Source organism: Corylus avellana, chromosome 1 (genome assembly GCF_965113065.1).
Source record: "Corylus avellana chromosome 1, dhCorAvel1.hap1.2, whole genome shotgun sequence".
Taxonomy (NCBI): Eukaryota; Viridiplantae; Streptophyta; class Magnoliopsida; order Fagales; family Betulaceae; genus Corylus; species Corylus avellana.
Genome location: NC_142490.1, coordinates 9237793 through 9258288, shown reverse-complemented (window position 1 = coordinate 9258288; position 20496 = coordinate 9237793). Strand labels below are relative to the sequence as shown.

At 34.3% G+C, this 20496-nt stretch overlaps 3 protein-coding genes across 3 annotated transcripts; 2 read left to right on the top strand and 1 right to left on the bottom strand.

Annotated features, from left to right (window-relative positions):
- The first annotated feature begins 461 nt into the window (after window positions 1–461).
- LOC132171634 (putative 4-hydroxy-4-methyl-2-oxoglutarate aldolase 2) lies at window positions 462–5666 on the top strand. The gene is made up of 2 exons (XM_059583006.2): window positions 462–610; window positions 5009–5666. The coding sequence occupies exon 2, from the start codon at window positions 5014–5016 to the stop codon at window positions 5512–5514; it is 501 nt and encodes a 166-aa protein (XP_059438989.2). The 5' UTR covers window positions 462–610; window positions 5009–5013; the 3' UTR covers window positions 5515–5666.
- A 1335-nt stretch (window positions 5667–7001) lies between these two features.
- On the bottom strand, window positions 7002–8343 carry LOC132171683 (F-box protein At3g07870). Its single transcript, XM_059583057.2, has one exon. It carries the CDS (start codon window positions 8282–8284, stop codon window positions 7073–7075), a length of 1212 nt encoding a protein of 403 aa, XP_059439040.2. The 5' UTR covers window positions 8285–8343; the 3' UTR covers window positions 7002–7072.
- Window positions 8344–11890: 3547 nt separating this feature from the next.
- On the top strand, window positions 11891–18593 carry LOC132171821 (auxin efflux carrier component 2-like). The gene is made up of 7 exons (XM_088512321.1): window positions 11891–12491; window positions 13277–13703; window positions 14017–14169; window positions 17001–17086; window positions 17359–17516; window positions 18342–18418; window positions 18527–18593. Exons 1-7 carry the CDS (start codon window positions 11891–11893, stop codon window positions 18591–18593), a joined length of 1569 nt encoding a protein of 522 aa, XP_088368447.1.
- Window positions 18594–20496: the final 1903 nt, after the last annotated feature.

Genomic DNA, 20496 nt, shown 5'->3' with positions numbered 1-20496 from the left:
AACTAAAAAAAGTTTTCCTCCCAATATATATATACATATTTTTAAACTTTTGTAGTATGCAGGGACACTTATTATTTAGAAAACCAAAAAATAATTTTTTGTTCAAAATTTTTTTATAGCACATATGCAAGAACCCAATTAAAATATACTCAATTCTCAACTGTAACATACTACTTTTTTAATGTGATATTTTCAAAGATGCCTAAAAATAACATAAATTTTGTAATTTGAAAATCTATCCTAAAATTCTTGGATCATGATGTATAATAATTAACTCTTAAAATTACTATAAGAGAGTTTACAGGAGATTGGATAAGAATTTACAACAATTAATTACCCAAATTAATATAACAAAGTCTACCTGAAACTCATTTATCCAGATAATTAATTGAGCAAGTAATTTGGTATGGGTTTTCTCCAAATTGCTAGGAACTTACCCCCACGCGTCACCGCCCTCTCTGATTCCTTCTCTCTCTGTCTCTCTCTCTTCTCTCTCTAAAAACTTCTATAACTCCAGCACTAGTGAGTTGAGAATTACCCCTCTCTTGTTTAGCACTGCACATTCTTGAGTCGCAGAGATTCGTGGTTTGTCGTTCAGACTCGACCACAGGTAAAATCACGACCATTGGATCATATCTCATGCTCTTTTTTATTTCCTCATCTGACCGCTATCATCTATTCCTCCCATTTCTTGCTCTGAGATTTTCATTTTTCTTTACTCTCTGTTTGGTTGCTAAGAAAATTGAGGGAAAACAAATTTGACCCTCTGAAAGTGTATATCTTCCTTCCCATATCTCGCATATTGTATCCTCAACTAGTATCGGTATAGTTCTAGATTCTTTGAAATATATCGATTAGCAATCACTTTTCCTGAAGCTTTGTGATATTTAATTAATTACTTAATCCATATTTGGTCTGATTGGAGCGAAATTGCTAAACTTGTTTACCCTTTGGATTTGGTTAAAGGGATCAAACAAAACATTTTTATGTGCTTATGTTTTGGGGACACTGATTTTTACCAAAAAATATTGTCCAACATGAAGAAATACTGCGTGAATGTATGAAAATGGAATAAGGTTATGTTAAGAAAAGGTATATACTTCCTATGGTATGAAGATGTGAGCTTTTTGAGGGTCCACATGGGTGATTTATAGGTCCCAGTAGGAGGTCTTCCTGTAGAAATTTTAGGGGATATCATAGAATTGAATAGCCTCTGCTATGTTACATAATGATGGATTTGTATTGGTTTTAAAACTTATGCTGATATTACTCTATATTTATAGGTGTTACTAATATGAAATCTGTAATGGTCCATATCCACCAAGTAACAGACAAAATGCCAATACTGGCCGATATTGGTTGTTAGCTCTGCATCTATGCTTTGGGCAAAATTTCATGGCTGTGACACCAGCGGATGGTTATGTAGCATCCCTTGTGTTTGATTTCACATTATGTTATGGATACTCTATATTCAAGACTGTTACTGCATTTTAATACATTAGGGGATATGGTCCTGTGAATAAATATATATTATTCTACAGATCATACTTATATGTCTGCTAGGATAAAACAATTTACATATGAAACATATGGGGGTGGCCATGACAAGTTATGGTAGATGGTGAAGTTACTTTGTTCACCTTTGGGTATTTGTGTCTATGCGCGTTTGATTTATGTAAGTGGTTCTGGAAAGTATTTTTTTTTTTTTGATAAGTAAGTGGTTCTGGAAAGTATGAATTTAGAATTTATTTTATTTATTTATTTATTTTTTGTAAGTATGAATTTAGATTTTGGATATGCATTATCTAACTCTCTTGCTTGAGCTACTAATCATGGGCTAGATAAATCAGAATATAAGCTTTATTTTGACACTATTTTTTGTTCGATCTTCATCTTTATCATCAATGTAAAAAAAGATTTCAAATAAGTGATATGATGATATGATTCTTTTTTGGATTGTTTAGCTTAAACGTATGTATTTATTTTACTTAGTTACTGAGTGAAGCCTTATTCCTTCTATATGTGATTTGTTACTGGAATTGTGGAATACCATTCTGCTTTATTTGTTAATAAGTAATGTCTTTTGCTTAGTATTTCAACCTTGTCTACGTTTCCCTTATGCTTATACTAAGCTTTCCAGGCTTTCTGGTTAATCAGACCAGTTCACATTTCTCCCTACATCCGTTTTTTTAGAAAAGCATCTTGTTTTTATTTTATTTTATCCATCTGATTCTTTTTTATCTGGTCTGGTTCTGTTTCCCTTCTCTAATTGTTATTCTTATGTTCGTTCATTCTATCAAATATATGGATGGACTTCTTAAGTGACTTAATTGACCAAAACTACATTGTCACATGCTGATAAAATTCCAAGGCTTAATTCTATCACCTATATGAACTTCGTAAGTGACTTAATTGACCAAACTACATTGTCATATGTTGATAAAATTCCAAGGCTTAATTGAAATAACAGCCAAAACCCCACTATATGCCTTCACTACCACAGGAAAAAAGAACAAAAAAAAAAAAATATGACAATTTTTGTTATCTCCCACCAGATAGATCTCATTTCTAATTTAATGAAGTTTTCTATGCCTTCTTAAATTTAAGTGCCTTTTCTGTATTCAATCAATTAACTTGGAAAGTTTATCGTCCACTGTATTTGGATTTAATCATCCGTTACTAGAACAAGCCTTAGCATTTGATTGGATAATATGTAAATTAATTTCCTGCAGGTATGTCCCTTTCTTAGCATATGTATCAAAGATCATCATAGTTCTTGGATGTACATTCTCTAGAAGTTAGAGGTGAACTGGATGCATATTAGGCAAGAAAAGGAGTTGAGAAAGTTTGGTCATCTGAGCAAAGATCGATGACTGTAATACAAAGTAATGATTTGTTTTGGTTGCTTTTAATTTAGTATCACACATGGCACAAGTTGTAGCAAAATTGTGAAACAATACTCGTGGTGTTTACCTGAAATGGAAGGGATGAGGTTATGGGGAGTTGGTTTTTTGGCTGACTTGTCTAGCATGTTTGTGTGTGTGGTTTTAACCTCAAGGGGTTGGTCTAGTGGTTGAGGCTTGTGGTCTTAGGGAGTATCACCCCATAGATCTCAAGTTCGAGACTTGCTAGGTGCAAACTCCCCCTTGGGGCTACACCCCCTGTTGTAAAAGCCAGCGATTTATCCTGATCCGAGGGTGCAGTGCACGGGTCCAAGGTTTACTTTACAGGGGTGGGTCCGAAGGGCCCTACCTTGTCGAGGTTCCCTGCCATCAAAAAAAAAATAATAAAATAAAGTTTGTGTGTGTGGTTTTGGTATTTCGGTATTTCCTCAATCCTAATTTTTGGAAAGAAATCTACCTGACACATAATTGCAAAAGTTATAGATTTTATGTTGGTATATACTTTCCTGTATTCATTACCATTTGAATTGTATTGTGCTTCTTTAAAGATACATTCCAGTGCATATTCTAGGATAGCAACCGTTACCTCATTCCTTTCTCCAAATTAATGCCTCTGACCTTTACTCGTTTTACCTTACATATTTCTTGGATCAAAGTCCTTCCAGGTTTCTGTCTAAAATCTAGCATGTTTTTGTTATTAAATCAAACTATATAATGCTTATAAGCAATAAAGTGAAGCTGTTTGCTGAAAATGGAGAAACTATGATGAATAATATCGGGGTTGAAAGGAGTGGTTCTGATATGTGATTGGAACTTCATTTGAGTGGAGAATATGAAGTGGGTTGAGTGATTTATGATTCACCTTTTTGCTAGCAATCTGATGTTGATGTCATTTTAATAAACTAGTTTCTGCAGACATTGACAACAGGTTGTCTCAGTAATAAAGTCTTAGTGCAAAATACTAGCTCTCTATGTTCAATGGGAAAGTATTAGGCTGGCTCTCTCACCTTTTTTTTTTTCCATAAAATTCATTTGCTGATTCTGTTGTAGTGTCTCCCTAGAAGTTAATGCAGGCCACAGAAGTGGAAATCTGAGCTAATTTTTTATTCGTAGGAATCAATGTCTCCCAAGAGGCTGCTAATTTCATGCTTGCAACTGCTATGGAAATTTTGAGCTTGTTTTCTATTCTTAGGAATTGGAACCTTTGGTTGTTTTTCTTAAAATAATGCAAAATATATTAGTATTCTGTTTGTGTATTCTTTGTATCAGAGTCTAAGTTGAAAGTGTAGCCAAAGAGCCCTAGCTCATATAGCACCTACTCCCCCAATAAAAATAGGGTGGAGGGTGAGGTCATAGGTGCAAAATCTCCACTTGGTGTGTACATAACTTACCAATTAAAAAAAAAAAAAATGTTCTAAGTTTATGTTTGGGAGTTTGGATGGAAGGGAGGGGAAAGGATCAGGGTGGAGGGAGACCAGAGGAGATGGAGTAGTCATCATTTCTTTTATTTTGATTTTTCAATAAAATAATAGGGGTTGGACTAGAAACTTACTAGTATACGAGATTTTACAAAAATGGAAGAATAGAATAGGTATCCCTCCCTTTGTTTGGTTGCAGGGTGAAAAGGAGATAGAATTATAAGCTATTTTGTAAATTGATTCTCATGTGAGATAGGCGATAACCATTTGTTTAGATAATGTTGAAATTTTAGTCAATTATTTAGGGCTAAAGATAAATAGAGAAAAATATGTTAAAAATTGGCATTTTCTCTCTTCGAATTCTCCCAATTTGAGGGAATTGAAATAAGGGCTTTTAGGGTGTACCATACCCTCCAAATCTCCGTAAATCTTCTCCCCATGCCTTAAAAATAGCAACTAAAAAAGGGGAAGGGTTAGCCCCCTCTCATCTCCTCTTCCTCCATCCAAATATACCCTGAGATGAAGTGTGAATACCAACTAGCTTAAAAAAAAGAATTGGAAAGCATCGTTGCTAATAATTTGCTGAAACCCTTTTGTTAAACAATTTTTTCTGAAACTGAGTTGGATCTGTTTTCCTTTCTCCAGTCTAATTATATATGATGTTTGTCCTAACCTTAACATGTTCAGGACCAATGGCCTTGGTTACAACTGCTGAAGTTTGTGATGCAAACCCACAACTAATTATAAGCGGTGAGCTTAGGGCCCTCCAGCCAATTTTTCACATATATGGCCGCCGCCAAGTCTTCTCTGGACCAATAGTTACCCTCAAGGTATTCGAAGACAACGTTTTGGTTCGTCAGCTTCTTGAGGAGAAGGGTAATGGCAGAGTTCTTGTTGTAGATGGGGGTGGAAGTTTGCGGTGTGCAATATTGGGTGGCAATCCTGTTGTCCAAGCTCAGAATAATGGATGGGCAGGAATAGTTGTGAACGGCTGTATCAGGGATGTGGATGAGATAAATGGCTGTGACATTGGGGTGAGGGCTCTGGCCTCCCATCCAATGAAAGCAAATAAGAAAGGTATGGGAGAGAAGTACTTTCCAGTTACCATTGCTGGGACAAGGATCTGTGATGGGGAATGGCTTTATGCAGATACTGATGGTATTTTGATTTCCCCGAGTGAGCTATCTGTCTAAAGCAAAGACAGTATTTGCAGGATAATATTTCTGTTAGGTAAGTTCTGATCTATTCTGCTTGTTCTTGAGCTCAGTTTTGAACTTCTGAGGAAACTCTACTGTGCTCAACCAACTTCAATAAAAGTATGTTGTATGTGTTTCTCCACTTTTAATCAGCTTCATTACCTTCCATTTCTATGCGATTGATAAGGAAGATAACTTCAAAGCTTGTCTCCTCTAATGATAGTATGGTATGTTTTCCAGCTCTAACCATCATTTTAACATTTCTGTTAAAATTGCTTTCCTTTTTTTTTTTTTTTTTTTTTTTTTTTCTCTCCTGATTTGTCATAATTTTATTTACAGAATTGTTGTAAAAAAAAAAAAAAGAAGGCATTTTACCCCCCTCTAATGCTTCACAACTTTTTCAATCTTGCCTCAAATTTTTAAAATTGGCAATGTCAACCAAATCTCTAAAATTTTCAATGTAACCATTTCGTTAATAATTTTTGTTTTCCTTTATGAAAATTATTGAAAAGACGTAACTGTTCTTATGTTTTTGGAAGAAAAAAAAAACCCAAAAAAACCAAAAAAAAACCAAAAAATTAGGAGGGGCTGCAGACACCCGATGGGCACCCATCGGGCGTCTGCGGCTGCCCACAATTTTTTTTTTTTTTAAAAAAATTTAATTTTGTTTTATTTAATTAGATGTGTTTTTGGAATTTTCCCAAAAAATTATGGGCAATTTGGGAAAGTTTATACCAAAAAACGCATGAGACAAAAATGGCTAATGGAGCAGCTAGATTGAAAATTTTAGTTGTGGTAATTTTAAAAACTACCTATAAGTAAAAAAAATTATGTAAAAAAATTAGAGTGTATAGCATTTCTCTGTGTAAAAGTATTGTCATTTCTTTTGCAAGGACGGATGTGTATTTGGAGTAAATTTTACAGATGGTTAGTGATCTGCAGCACACTGGCGTGCATGAACAGTCATGCACGTCAGTGTGCTGCAGATCACTGCTCTTTACAAATAATGGTTGCCAATAACGAAGTGCTTTTAGGAATCACTGCTCATATTGCTTCCTTGGAAAAAAAATGGTTTTTTTATTTTTTATTTTATCTTGAATGATCATATACAGAAATGGAAATGGTGAAGTTCTTTCTGAACTTGTAAATTCTGGGGCATTTTTGGATCCTGTATTTCCAAATTTGAAAATCGATCTATTTTGTATTCCAGAAAACTGCCCTATTTCAGGATCAAATTTAGGTACCAATCGTCACAAAAGTCCCACCAAATGGGGATATTAATTGTGTATGCCCCCATGAGAGATTTCTAATGCTTACTCTGTAGCAGTACTTCCAATAAACTCCATCGTTACCCCTTCTCTCTGTCTCTCTGAGAATTGTGATGATATTTGTGTTCCCCCAACAACATTACAGGAGCTTTTCACATAATTAATGGTCATATACAAATCAACAAATCAACATGTACAAGGAGAAAGCCAAGAACACAAATAAACTTAACAGTTGAATTGAAGAAACCAAGTAAAAGCTTACAATCTTTGAACTCTAAACAGATGATCTAAAAATTGAACAATTTTGAGCCATCTCCCATGGCAATATCTTTGAGCGAAACAAAGCTGGATGCATGAGCAATTCCATTGACGTGTGTCAATGATATCCCATTAGGCTTCAACAACCTGAACTTTTCTTGTTCGACATTATAAACAGCCGGACAACCTTCGCAATCAAACACAACTTCCCCATTTTTCAAACAAGTTACTACTTTTATGCTTTGAAGACTCCACCAGTATTCCACTGGGGTTGGGTATTTAATCGTAAGCTCTTTGATCCAAGACTCTCTAACACCATATTCCTTCATTACCCAGATTTGGATTTCCCAAACGGAAGAAATAGACGCAGCAATGGAACTCAAACAAAGACAATTTCCCAATACCCCAACGTGCGTCCTTATGAAGTTGACCTCATAAAATGTAGACAAAGGCAGCGGAATTGTTTGAAATTTCTCATCATCGAGATCAAAGCAACGGATAAGCACGGATTGATTGGGAAGCTTGACAAGCCAGTGCAGAGCTCCATTGAAAAAAATCCCAAACAAGCTCTGATGGCGTGCAGGCGGAACACGTTTGCTTCTTCTCCAAGCACCGGTTCCAAGAGTATAAATCTCTACAAATTTAGAGTATTTAATCACCTTGTATTGATTACTCTTGGCGCTGAATCCAAACCCAGATACGAATTGACGGTCAGGATTTGTTTCACCTTTTGGGAGGGTCAAGAACTCGCCCCTTACAGGATTTGATATGTAGATGGGATTACCCATCCGAATATCGCACGAGCAAATCAACCCATTACATGAATTCACAAGAGTGGATTCAAGGTAGGGGAAGTGGTCAAACTTGGCAATTATGGTAGAGGGTTCTTCTTCTTGAGGCTCAATCAAGTAGAGCGCTCCGGAATTTCCATGAGGAAATAAGCTTGATTGAAGAAGCACAACAACAGCGGGTGAGCTGCTGCCGCCATTGTAGAGTTTGGCAAAACTAGGATCTAAGAGCAACTCATGCCACGCCTTGCATACGTACCTGCATCGCATTAAGCCTTCGATGGGGACCTTCAGCATGATTTCCAGGACTCCATGCCATGGCAGTTTTGTAAAATTGCATCTTTCACCGGTGGTGATGGTGGCGGTGGCGGCGGCGGCGGCGGCGGTCCCCTGGTTTTGTTCATCTTCCAGAATAAGTTTGTTTGCTTTGATGCTAATCTCCTGGATTTCCATTAAGCCGCTGGTTGGGGACCTGCGGTACTCTCTTGGCTTTTTCAAGGACCTTTCAATTGAAGGGCATTGTTATATATATATATATATATATATATATATATATATATAATGATTAAAGCGTAATTGGAATTTTTGTGCAAAAAAAAAAAAGCGTAATTGGAATATTCTAATACCAATAATAACGAATGAGTGGGTCGGTCACGTTACATTTTATATTTTATATCTTTAATGTCAAAAATCTAATATCAACATCAACCAACTACTCCCCAGGCCACCCTCCCTCTCTTGTAGTTTAGACTTTGAAGAACCTTACAAACAAGTTTTTTTATTTTTATTTTTGGGTTATAGATGGCAAATGAAGGGTTTATTTATTTTTAAAATCTCAATTAGTGTTGTGTGACCTCTATCGTTACTTGTTAATTAATTTTTCCAAAATCTCAGTTAGTGTTGTGTGCTAGAGTAAATGTGAATCACGTTAGTTAAATAGAGAATAACCAAGATAGGCAACTCAGATCTAATAATGGAGGTATTTTAGGATTAAATCTTAGGATAATATGTTATCTTTATAGATAACATTAGAAGTAGGGATTATAATTTAAATATTAGAGATAAGTATTATTATTAGAGTAGTTTATTCTACTTAATCTTTTATTTTCAATATGCATTGTAATTGTCTATTTAAAGATATCAAACTCATAATAAATTTGGCAGAATTAATCCTAAACTTTGTGTTTGAAAAGAGTTTTAGGTTTCCTCAAAATCTAAAAGGTCTAAGTTCCCTTAAAATCTAAAGTTTACGTTCCCTCATAACCTAATATCTATCCCATTACGTGTTTGCAAAATCATTCACGTAACATTCACCTTAGAAGGCAAGTTTATCTTCTACAAGGAAACAAGAGACCAAGCATAATAGGCAATTCACTAGAGAAGTTAAATGCCTTGTGTAGAATATTTTTAATCCTATAAAAATACATGGGAACCTTATTTTGTTTTGAGAGATGCTACTTAGCATTTTCAAGTGTCTATCTCACAACATTCTTATTTACTTGGCACATTCACATCAACTTTTTTTTATTTTTTAAACTAAAAAGAAAAGAAAAAAAAAAAATGTTGTGAGATGTTGAGAATGTTGAGTAGCATTTCTCTTTTGGTTATATATATATTTTTTTTTGTGTGCGCGCTATGAATAAGTAAGAGCTTGTTTGATATTGCGTTTGAGAAAAAGAGTTTTTAAGTCAAAAAGTGCCTTTTGGCAAAAGCTTCATTTTTAAACTTTTGTCAAAAGTACGTTTTGACAATTTTTAGGCTTTTTAGACCATTAAAAGTGTTTTTTATTTTTTTTATCAAACGAGTACTTTTTTCTTCAAACAAATTTTTTGAGCGTTAAAAGTATTTTTAAGCCATTCAAACGCAATCTCAAACATGCCATAAGATAACTCTATTTATTTTCTATGAAAGGTAATAAGAAACCACTTTACTTGTACCATTTTCATACAAGCTTTTGCAATAAGATAATTAATTTCTTGTGCCCCATTTCTCATGAGCAAGTTACGCTCCTGTAGCCTCTTGTCAGGGTTGGTAGCGGGGCAAGACATAAAAATTGAAAATCCTTTGGTTTTTTAGTAATACTATTTTTTACGCTCATGTTATATTGGCTTACGTGATGTATGTTAAATGACTTTCTATATTAACAATTTTAAATAAAAAATCATTTAAAACACAATTATGCCGGTCAGTATGACATAAATATGATAAATATGTAGGTAGAGTATTTGATTGGATCAAGTTATCTAATATATGATGTAATCACAACTTGTAGTGGTAGAACGGGGACTATAATTTATGTTACTTAAGTGAGATTCAAGTAAGATAACATATACGTTAGCCATGGCCGAAATGCCTAGGTGAAACAAACAATAGCCTAAAGCTTCCAATAAAATAAGGCCCAAAAAACAATAGTATAATTAAGTTTTCTTCTACAAAAAATAAATAAATTACAGCCTCAATTATGACAAAACGTTAGTCAATGCTCTTCAATCAAGGTTGCATTATGGTAAAAAACATAATATTATGACACAAAAGTTAGTAAGTGCTTTTTAATTAAGACACCAATTATGGTAAAACATAAATACAAATAATAGAATTCCAAGATATTAAGACTTTAAAGAAAAAGAAAGAAAAAAAAAATGGAAAGTTAATTTTTTTTTTTTTTTTTAAGGGGAATTTTTCGTATTCATTCATTGAAAAAAGATTAAGAGCATAAAGCTCTTATATCAGAGAGCATAAAGTTCTAATAAATCATAGCCAAAGGTATGAGGTTACAACGTCATAGAGACAAACATAAAAATCTTACAATTAAGTCTTATTTATGACTTCAACATTCGCTAACCTATGTCTAAACTTCAGTTATAAAACAAATTTGTTTCAGGCAGACTCAATTTAATACATAAGTAGCCCATATTCCCAGCCAACTTTTATTTTTCTGGCTATAAGAGCAAAACCATCACACCGAAACTAATCCCCTTTGACCCAAAGGCTAGGACAAAAACTTTCACCCCAAAGATCATTCATGAAAGCAGATCTAAGGAGAAGTCAAACATTTATTCAAAAAACAACAAAAGCACAATAAAAAAACCAACAAACAGCTGCAACAGTCAATGCCAGGGACGCGAAGCGCATTGGTCGAAGCGTGGTGGATGAGATGGAGCTGGGAGCACAGTGGGCTAGTGTGTAGCTGAGCGAAACTAGTTGAGAAGACTAGATCTAGAATTGAAAACAGTGCAGCATAACTGCATAAGCAAAGTGATGGCCGGAGCAAAAATGGAAAATTACATTAATTACACTGCTAAAACTGTTACTAAACTCATAACTTCACCTAAATTTAAAACAAACATATTGGGTTAGTTCGTTCATTAAAATAACTTTTAGAATAAACAAAACTTCATTTCTCACAAATTAAATTCTGCATAAAATATGACATCTGTTAAGATTAAATGTCTTATAACATAGAGACTTGCAAATTTCATTTGGGAAAAAAAAAAAAATCTATTTAGCTGGCCCTGATGTCATTTCTTGCGAAATGGTGAGGCATGGAATACCATTTTTTTTTTTTTAGTAATGTTAGGCATTATCTTTTTATCTTCTTAACATCCTTCTAAAGCTGAGGTGGCTTTCAAAATCACCATTGGATCAAAATTCAAGTATGATTCATCTAAAATTTAATGGCGATTTTAAAAGCCACATCAACTTTTGGAAGATTTTAGGAGCTGAGGATAAAAAGATGGTACCTAGCATTACTCGTTTTTTTTTTTTTTTTTTGGTATGCAAAGATGATTTTCACTCGCTAGCTAAACTTTTGAAAGGATTTTTCTGTTAGTGTTAGTATGGACGTTTTTCATGCATCAAATCACATTTGGCTACTATACCAACTCTCAAATTGAATGAAGTTTTTGTTTTATAGCGAGAAATTAAATGAGCCCAATTTGTGAAACAATTGCACTCGTCACCCTGACCACATTTTGAGGAGACAAAAAAGAGTTTCTCTTCAAATTTGTGTCCTTCTCTTCCACTTAACCGCTCACAGCTCTCAGACATAGATCGTCGGCCATGATCAGCGGCAAGGATATCTACGATGTTCTTGCGGCACTTGTGCCCTCGTACGTCACAATGATATTAGCCTACGGCTCCGTCCGGTGGTGGAAAATATTCACGCCCAACGAATGCTCCGGCATCAACCGTTTTGTGGCGGTGTTTGCCATTCCATTTCTTTCCTTCAAACTCATTTCTTCCAATAACCCCTACACAATGAACTTTCAGTTTATTGCTGCTGACGCTCTCCAAAAAGCAGTCATTCTTGGAGCCCTTTTTCTTTGGAAAACCACCAGCAACATTAATGGCCGCCTTGATTGGATGATTACTCTGTTTTCTGTGTCTACTCTCCCAAACACACTAATAATGGGCATCCCTCTCCTCAACGCCATGTATGGAGATTTCTCCGCCTCTCTAATGATTCAAATTGTGGTGTTTCAGGGCGTAGTCTGGTACACTCTGTTGCTCTTTATGTTTGAATATAGAGGAGCAAAGATTCTCATCAATGAGCGCTTCCCTAAGACTGCAGCCTCCATTGCTTCCTTTCGAGTTGATCCTGATGTTGTTTCTTTAGATGGTCGTGACCCATTACAAACTGATGCTGAGATCCGCGATGATGGTAAGCTAATTCATATTCTAACACGTCAATTATTTAATTGAAAGGAGACCAAAATAATAATTAAGGACTTTTACTTCTAATACTATAATTAATTATTATTTATCTCAAAAATTTACATTAATAAAAATTATAAATTTAAGGAATAACTTCACTTAAGATCTTTGAACTATTATCCGTTTTGAGAAGATCTTTTCCAAATTTTAAAACTCTCAATTTCATTCCTGAACTTTTTAATTTGATGCAACTGACCACACTCCGTCAATTTTTGCTCTTAAACCTTAACGGAAACCACTGAAAAGACTTAGGCCTTGTTTGGCAAAGGCCTACAAATCTCAATTTTTCAACATTTTTATTTTTTATACCACATTAATAACTTTTTTTTTTGTTATTTAAACAAAAAACTCACTACAAAACAAAATTTTTTTCACACAAAAAATTCAAAACTTCTATCTATTTTCTATCACTTCCAAATCAAAAACCCTATACATGTCCATTACCAAACAAGGCCTTACTATTCAATATATATATATATATATATATATATATATATATATATATATATATTAATTTTTAATTTGAAATTTTATAAAAATGTTATGGGTACTTTAAGGGTCATTTTATCACCTTTAACGTGTAGAAATTGAAGGAGAAAAGCATATATTGCATCAAATTGAAAATTCAAGAATAAAATTGAGAATTATTAAAATTTGAAGGATCTTTTAAAAAATGAGCGACCTTAAATAAAATTTCTCATAAATTTAATCATATAATTTATATCGTAACAGGTAAACTCCATGTAGTGGTGAGGAAATCATCAGCATCTTCTATGGCTCCACGAGCATCTAACCTAACCGGTGTAGAGATATATTCAATACAATCATTTCGAGAAGTGACGAGGGCTCCAAGCTTTAACCGAGCAGATTTTTCCCAAGTTGGGGGTTTTGATGATATATTCTCCTTGCCATCTTCAAAAGGAGTGACGCCAAGAACTTCTTTGAATTTTGAAGAGGAGATGTTGAAAACTGGGAAGAGAAGGAAAGAGGTTGCAATGCCTCTAAAGGAAAAGGATCAGCTTCACATGTTTGCTTGGAGCTCAGCTGCATCATCTCCTATTAACTACGGATCATCTGCAACGTCCACTCATGACTTTGGGCTCGTAATTAATCATGATTTTTCTGATGAGGCTGCCATTGAGGAGGGGGAAACAACTTCTTCCATAGGTGTGTGTTCATTGACATTTCAACCCTTCAACAATATTTGTCTCCTAGTAATTAATTTAATTTAGTTTGCATGGAAACTGAAGAAGAAGAAGATAGAATTTGGGATTAATCAAAGAATCAATTTGTCGAATTATATATATTAACTTAAATGTAGCTTAATTACCTTAAAATTTTCAGAATTATTAATGTGTACCACTCTTCTTAATTATTGATTCTCTTGGTAATGAAATCTTAATAATTAGTAATTACTAAGAATTCTGAATGGTTTAATTTTAATTTTAATTTTAATTTCTGGTATATATAATTATGGATGAAGGAGATGGCAAAAAGAAGCAGCAAATGCCTCCAGCAAGTGTAATGACAAAGCTCATTCTCGTCATGGTTTGGAGGAAGTTCATAAGAAACCCTAACACCTACTCAAGTATTTTAGGCATTTCATGGTCTCTCATATCTTCGAGGTAATCCAACAATCTCTCTCTCATATCTTCATTAATGGTCACACGTTGGTTCGGTTACCTCCAAATGGTCAAATGAGAGTGGCCATTTTGTTCTTTGTTCTTTGTTCTTTTTTTTATTTTTATTTTTTTTAAATAGTAATTTAGGTGTCTAAATAGTCACGTGTGTCACATGTGACTTATTTTCCATCCAAACAGAAGAAAAAACTTAATCATAGTTTGGTAGTTTATGGGGATTCAAGTGTCATTTTTTAAACTTTGAACAATAAAATACAAAAGTGGAAATACTTTATGGTAAAATATATTTTTTCTAATTTTATATTTGATGTAAAACTGAATTGCATTAACACCCCCACAATCCTCAAGGGGTAGCTCAATCGGCTGTGGACCATGTCTCATGAAGCGGAGGTTACTAGTTCGAATCCCCCTCCCCTTCACTTGTGTGGACATGTTAAAAAAAAAAAAAAAAAAACAAATACACCCCCACAAAATTTAGGAGAAATAAGAGATGCCAGAAGGCAGCCTTAACGAAAGTAAATTCTGATGATGAGATAGTTCCATCAAAATCTTTAATAAGAAACATGCTTCCTTCAAAGACCCACGGTCTCCCAGCCAATACTCGCTCTTTGTCCCCCAATTCCACAAAATCAATCAAAAATAAATTCTCTCATAAAACCTTAAAAGAAAGGTTTCCCGAAAGTTTCCACCATCGAATGAGAGACACTTTGACAGCCTCCTTTCTTACCATCCGATCCCTTATAAGTTTACCAACATTAATACACGCCTGACCCCCGTGATACCACATCTTGGAACTCTCCCCCTAGGATATCAAGCTCCACATCTTCATCCTCCATAAGGGTAAAAGTTTCCCACATCTTTGAAAGATCGTCCGCCATACTCCTAGGAAGCACCGTTGCCGTACAAAGCCTCACAAATATTTTCAGAGACTACAGCTTGGAAAAACTATGATTGTTATTATTATTATGTGGACTAAGATCTCAAGTTAGGACTACGATAAACTTTCTTAATAGTCTGAATTTATTGTTTATTACTCCATTGATGCATGGTCTTAATTAATTAATTTGTTAATTTCATCCCTAAATTCAATTTTGTTATTGTTCTCTATATATGTGTTGTGCAAATATCCACCTAAATTAATAGGCGAATAAATGGTATGTTTTAACTTGCAAGTGCACAAGATCAAAACAGTAGTATAGTGCATCAAATACTAGATCGTTCCCACAGAGATTGTTGATTGCACTTGGAATTGATTAAAATATCAACTTTGTCATGAAATTGATATTGATATATTGAAAATAAATAAAGATAAATAAAAGGTAGAGCTTTGATATCCACCACTAATCATGCTAAAATAATATAACAATATGCCAATGTTTTAATCATATTATGAATACCTAATGTTTGCCAACCTAAAGGTATGAGTGTCTACTCCTTAAGCTATTGATTTTCTTAAGCAACGAATTAGGCATGGGTGTCTACTTTAATTCTTTTCTTTCTTAAAGGATTTAGTATGGGTATTTACTAAGTTGTTTTTTAAGAAAGCATAAATCTTTGAAAATCGATAAACACATGGAATCTAGGGTATGGGTATCTACTCCCGGTTTTCCATGTTGATTAACCCAAGAATCCATGAGGAATTATTTTGTTACTCTATTAAGCCTAGGACTCGATCATCCAAATTGACTTAAATAACTAATCCATATCACATGCATATAATGGCTAATCACACACATATGAGAAATTCAATAAAACAAGAATTAATCAAGTTAAGCATCACAATATGATTATCACAAAGGCGCCAATATATAAATATTAAATAAACATAATTAGAGTTTCAATCTAGCCCTACTAAAGTATTAGTTACATATAATTAAAATAAAACTAAAAAGAAAAAGGAAAGAAAGAACCAAAAACGACTCCTTGAAGTAGCCTCGAATTCCTCTCCCTAAAGTTGTGTATAATTGTGAGGCTTAGAATTCTTATTTATAGGCCTAGAGAAATCCTAGAACCCCTAGTAAACCTATAAAATTCGTAAGGTTTAGTCCTAGTACAAGTGGGACTTGGAAAACCCTAATATGGAAGGAAAGAGAATTTTGGCCGCAACTATCTTTTCTCTAGCGGACGGGTGCGTTCGATCACAGCCCGTGTGCGCTCGATCGTAAGTCTGCAATCGATCTTCTGTGTTGGGCTCTTGATCGCACATGTGATCGATGCTGCTTCTTGTGCATACGAGCGCAAGCCTGCGCTCGTCTCTTGACATTCTCTAGTAGTGTGCTCGAGCGCAAGTCCTCTGCGATTGATCGCACTATTAGAGCCTTTAGCTTTTCATAATTTTGCTTTTTAAGCCCGATACTTCCAGAAATGCATTATTTTCTTCCAAAAACCTACGGAACAAAGAAAATACAAAAAAGAAATAAAATAGCACAAACTAACAAAACTAAGGAATTAACAAATATAAGTTAAGGGCAAAAATATGAATATTTTGGCACTTAACAATATACCAAAATCTAATTTTTCTTTCCAAAAGTTGGTTCTCAAATGATGTGTCACCATCGATCCCATGAGATTTATTAATTTAGAAATTGTGTTACTAACTCATGAGATGATGACACATAATTTAAAAACCAACTTTTGAAATAAAAAAAAAAAAAATTAGGATATTTAGCATTTCTCATTTTTTTGTTTACCGTTGTTACTAGAGAAAATTGCAATTCTTTCTACTGCACTGTGCAGAATAATAGTGAAATTTAATTATCATCTATTTCCACTATTCTTTATTAATTAAGCATTTGAAATTTAATTTTATGTATCAGGTGGCACATCAAAATGCCTTCTATTGTGAGTGAATCCTTATGGATAATATCTGATACTGGTCTTGGAATGTCTATGTTTGGCCTAGGTATTTCTCTCCACCTTAGTAATTTAATTGTCAAAGTTTCTTGCTAATAATTTATTTGATGGAACTGATGGGACTAGGCCAAACTATGGCTCAATTGAATTTGAAGGAGCGCCTATAATTCTCACCATTTTGGCCCATTTTTTGCAATTCTCCGAGGTGCTACTATGATCACGCCCAGTAAAATAGCCACAGTTAAATTCTCCCGCTTGCCCTTTAGTTTTAAATAATAATAATTATAATTGATGGAACCTTTATTGGAATTGATTGAACAGGTTTATTCATGGCCTTACAGCCAAAGATAATTGCTTGTGGAAAATCCGTGGCAATATTTTCCATGGTTGTTCGGTTCTTGGTGGGCCCAGCGGTGATGGCGGCAACATCTTTAGGCTTGGGTATTCGCGGGGTTCTTTTGCATGTTGCAATTGTTCAGGTAAATTCCATCTCAAATTGTCATATTATTAGCTTCACTGCTTTTATATATGGCTGTGAATATTTTATATTTTATAAGAATATATTTGAGATTGTGTCTGAGAAATATAACTTTTAAGTCAAAAAATATTTTTTGGTAAAAACTTTATTTTTAAACTTTTGCTAAAAAAATGCGTTTTAGCCTTTTCGGGCTTTTAAAAGTGCTTTTAATTTTTTTTTACAAATTTCTTTTTAAACGGACTGTTTGAGTGTTAAACACACTTTTAGGCCCCTCAAATGCACATCCAAACATACTCTAAATTAGGCTTATTAATATTTTTCTTAAAAAGTTATTTTTCTTTATGTTAAAATATTTTTATTCTCCGTTATTATATTTTTCTTGTAAGGTTTATTATTTTTCTTAATTAGTTTAGGTCTACTTTATGATTTCTTGATCACTACTCATTGTCTTTCTATAAATAGAGAATTATATATGTAATATTGTTTGATATAATGAATATACAAGTTGTAGCCTATATGTCCCTCTTCGCTTCCGCTCTCTTGTATTTCTCTTTCATATTTTATTATTTTGTATATATATTTCAACATAGTATTAGAGTCAAAGATCTTGAATTCGAATCTTGACTCCGTCATTTACCTTTCATTTCAATTAAATATTGTATGTGTTGTGTCTCACCTATTAAAAGATACGTAATGGAGAGTGTTAAAGTAATGATTAAATGATTCAATTTACCTCATCCTATCAACTTAAATTTTTTAGGACAAGTGGTCATTTAACATGTTATTCTTTACTTATAATTTAATCTTTTTCTTCTTGTCTTTGTAGGCTGCCCTTCCCCAAGCGATCGTTTCCTTTGTATTTGCCAAGGAATACAATGTCCATGCAGACATACTTAGCACTTCGTGAGTTTATTTGTTTGTCGATTCAAAAATTAAATTAGAAATATATAAAAGTAAAAAGAAAATTAAAGAAAGAAATTTACACTTTTGCTTGTCTTGCAAATTTCTCAGGGTCACCATTGGAATGTTGATTGCTTTGCCTATAGCAATACTCTACTATGTGCTTCTGGAGCTTTAACTTCTGTCTGTGAATCCAAGTCAAGCTTATGTGGATGTGGATGCAAGCTATAAAATGTATAAGAAGAGATGCTTTTGGATTAAATGGGAAAATAAATGCACAAGATTATTTAGTTTCAATATATATAAATTTCACTGCTGTTTAATTACTTGAGCTTTGTTATGGATAGACCTCAATTCTAGTTGTAAGCCGGTGATGTAGATTGGGGATAGATTTTAAGTATTTTATTGTGCATGCAAAAATTAGATTATTGAATATAAATGAATGAACAAATAAGCAAATAATTAATTAATTAGACCTTACGAGCCATGGATATCAAGATCATACTATAAATTTTTTATATAATTTTCATAAATTGTTAAAACTTAAAGGGGAAACTTCATTTTGGACTCCTAAATTACCACCCGTTTTGACAAGACCTCCCCAAATTTCAAAACCTCTCAATTCGAACCCCTGAACTTTCAATTGCAGTCAATTTGAACCACTCCATCAGTTCTCGTCATTAACCTCAAACGGAATGGCGATCACGTGCCATTCACGTGAATTTTTGACTTTCTATACCCTTTATACCCTTACCCAGTCCAGACATGTGGTCTCCCCCATTTTACAAACACGAAATCGGTGAAAAATGGCAGTGAAGAACTCGACCCACGCACACTAAAAGTTGAAGAAATTGACCCACACACACTAGGTTGAAGATTTCGATCTACATGAAGCTGACACACTACGGGCTGTTGATCTCTGGCAGAGTCGAGACCCACTACCCACTACCTACGAGGCAACGTCGGTGAACGATGGAGCACTTCGACAATGAGGTGTGCTCCTCAGGCTCGATACCCGGTTTGAAAATGTGGGAGCAAGACAATGGTCAAAACTGCTTGCACGACTAAAAATCTGGACAAAAGGTTTTATGCCTGTGTAAATTATGTTGTAAGTTGTGTTTGCTACTTCTACTTTGAACTGAAAGTTGGTTTTTTTCTCGATAGATGCCTAATTCATTTAGTTATGGGTTAAACCGTAATTTGTGTGATTGTGCAGGATGAAAAAAACCGTGGTTGCAATTTTTTTAAATGGGTTGAACCTGAAATTTCTGTATGCGATGATCGAGTGGTGTTGATGTTGATGGAGTGGCAGTAGGGTTTGAAGTCTAAGAGGGCACTGACTGAAACAATCATCTTGAAATTAAAGGTTGAACCTGATTAATACAAGTCAAAGATGAAAGTTGATGCTCCTAATTTTGCATTGAAACTAGAAAGGCAAAAAAACAAGTATCGTTCAATTCAGTTGAAGTTCCGAGTTGTTGTTGCATGTTGTTGGTATCTTCTTGCCATTTTCATTCTTCAAATGGATTTGCATCAAAGTTGATGCTGAGCAGCTAAAGAATTGAAGACTAACTTACTTGTGTTAAGGGTTGTTGCCTTGACCATTATGTAATGTTTTGTACCCACTAAATTGTATAATGTTTCTAATGTACTGCCTAAATGTTAGGCATAATATGTTCTTAATTGGATTTGGATTTAACTTTATGGATTTTACCTTATCGATTTGGCATTGGAGTTTGGCATTGGTTTTGGCATTGGTTTTTACATTGGATTTGGCATTGGATTTTGGCATTGGATTTGGCATTGTATAATCTCTTACATTTTGGCATTGTAGTTGGCATTGGATTGTACTTAAAAATTTGGCATTGTATACAAATTTGGATTGAATTGGAAGAGATTACTGGACTGAATTGGAGGACTAAATTTGGATAGAATGCTCCGGACGACACGAAAAGCTGGATGTCCTAGGCGCTTATGCCAGTGATTAACCGAGGTCTTCTCACCAACCATGACGAGTTTTATTAGAGGAGATGCAGAAGACGTGTGGAGCTGGTAGAGGCCATTGTTAAGTGGGCCGTGAT

Excerpts from the sequence above, each read along its gene's own strand:
- LOC132171634 (XM_059583006.2), top strand. The coding sequence starts at position 5,014 with ATGGCCTTGGTTACAACTGCTGAAGTTTGTGATGCAAACCCACAACTA.
- LOC132171683 (XM_059583057.2), bottom strand. The coding sequence starts at position 8,284 with ATGGAAATCCAGGAGATTAGCATCAAAGCAAACAAACTTATTCTGGAA.
- LOC132171821 (XM_088512321.1), top strand. The coding sequence starts at position 11,891 with ATGATCAGCGGCAAGGATATCTACGATGTTCTTGCGGCACTTGTGCCC. Across the intron at positions 14,170-17,000 it reads TGGTCTCTCATATCTTCGAG|GTGGCACATCAAAATGCCTT; the intron begins GTAATCCAACAA and ends TTTATGTATCAG. Across the intron at positions 18,419-18,526 it reads GCAGACATACTTAGCACTTC|GGTCACCATTGGAATGTTGA; the intron begins GTGAGTTTATTT and ends CAAATTTCTCAG.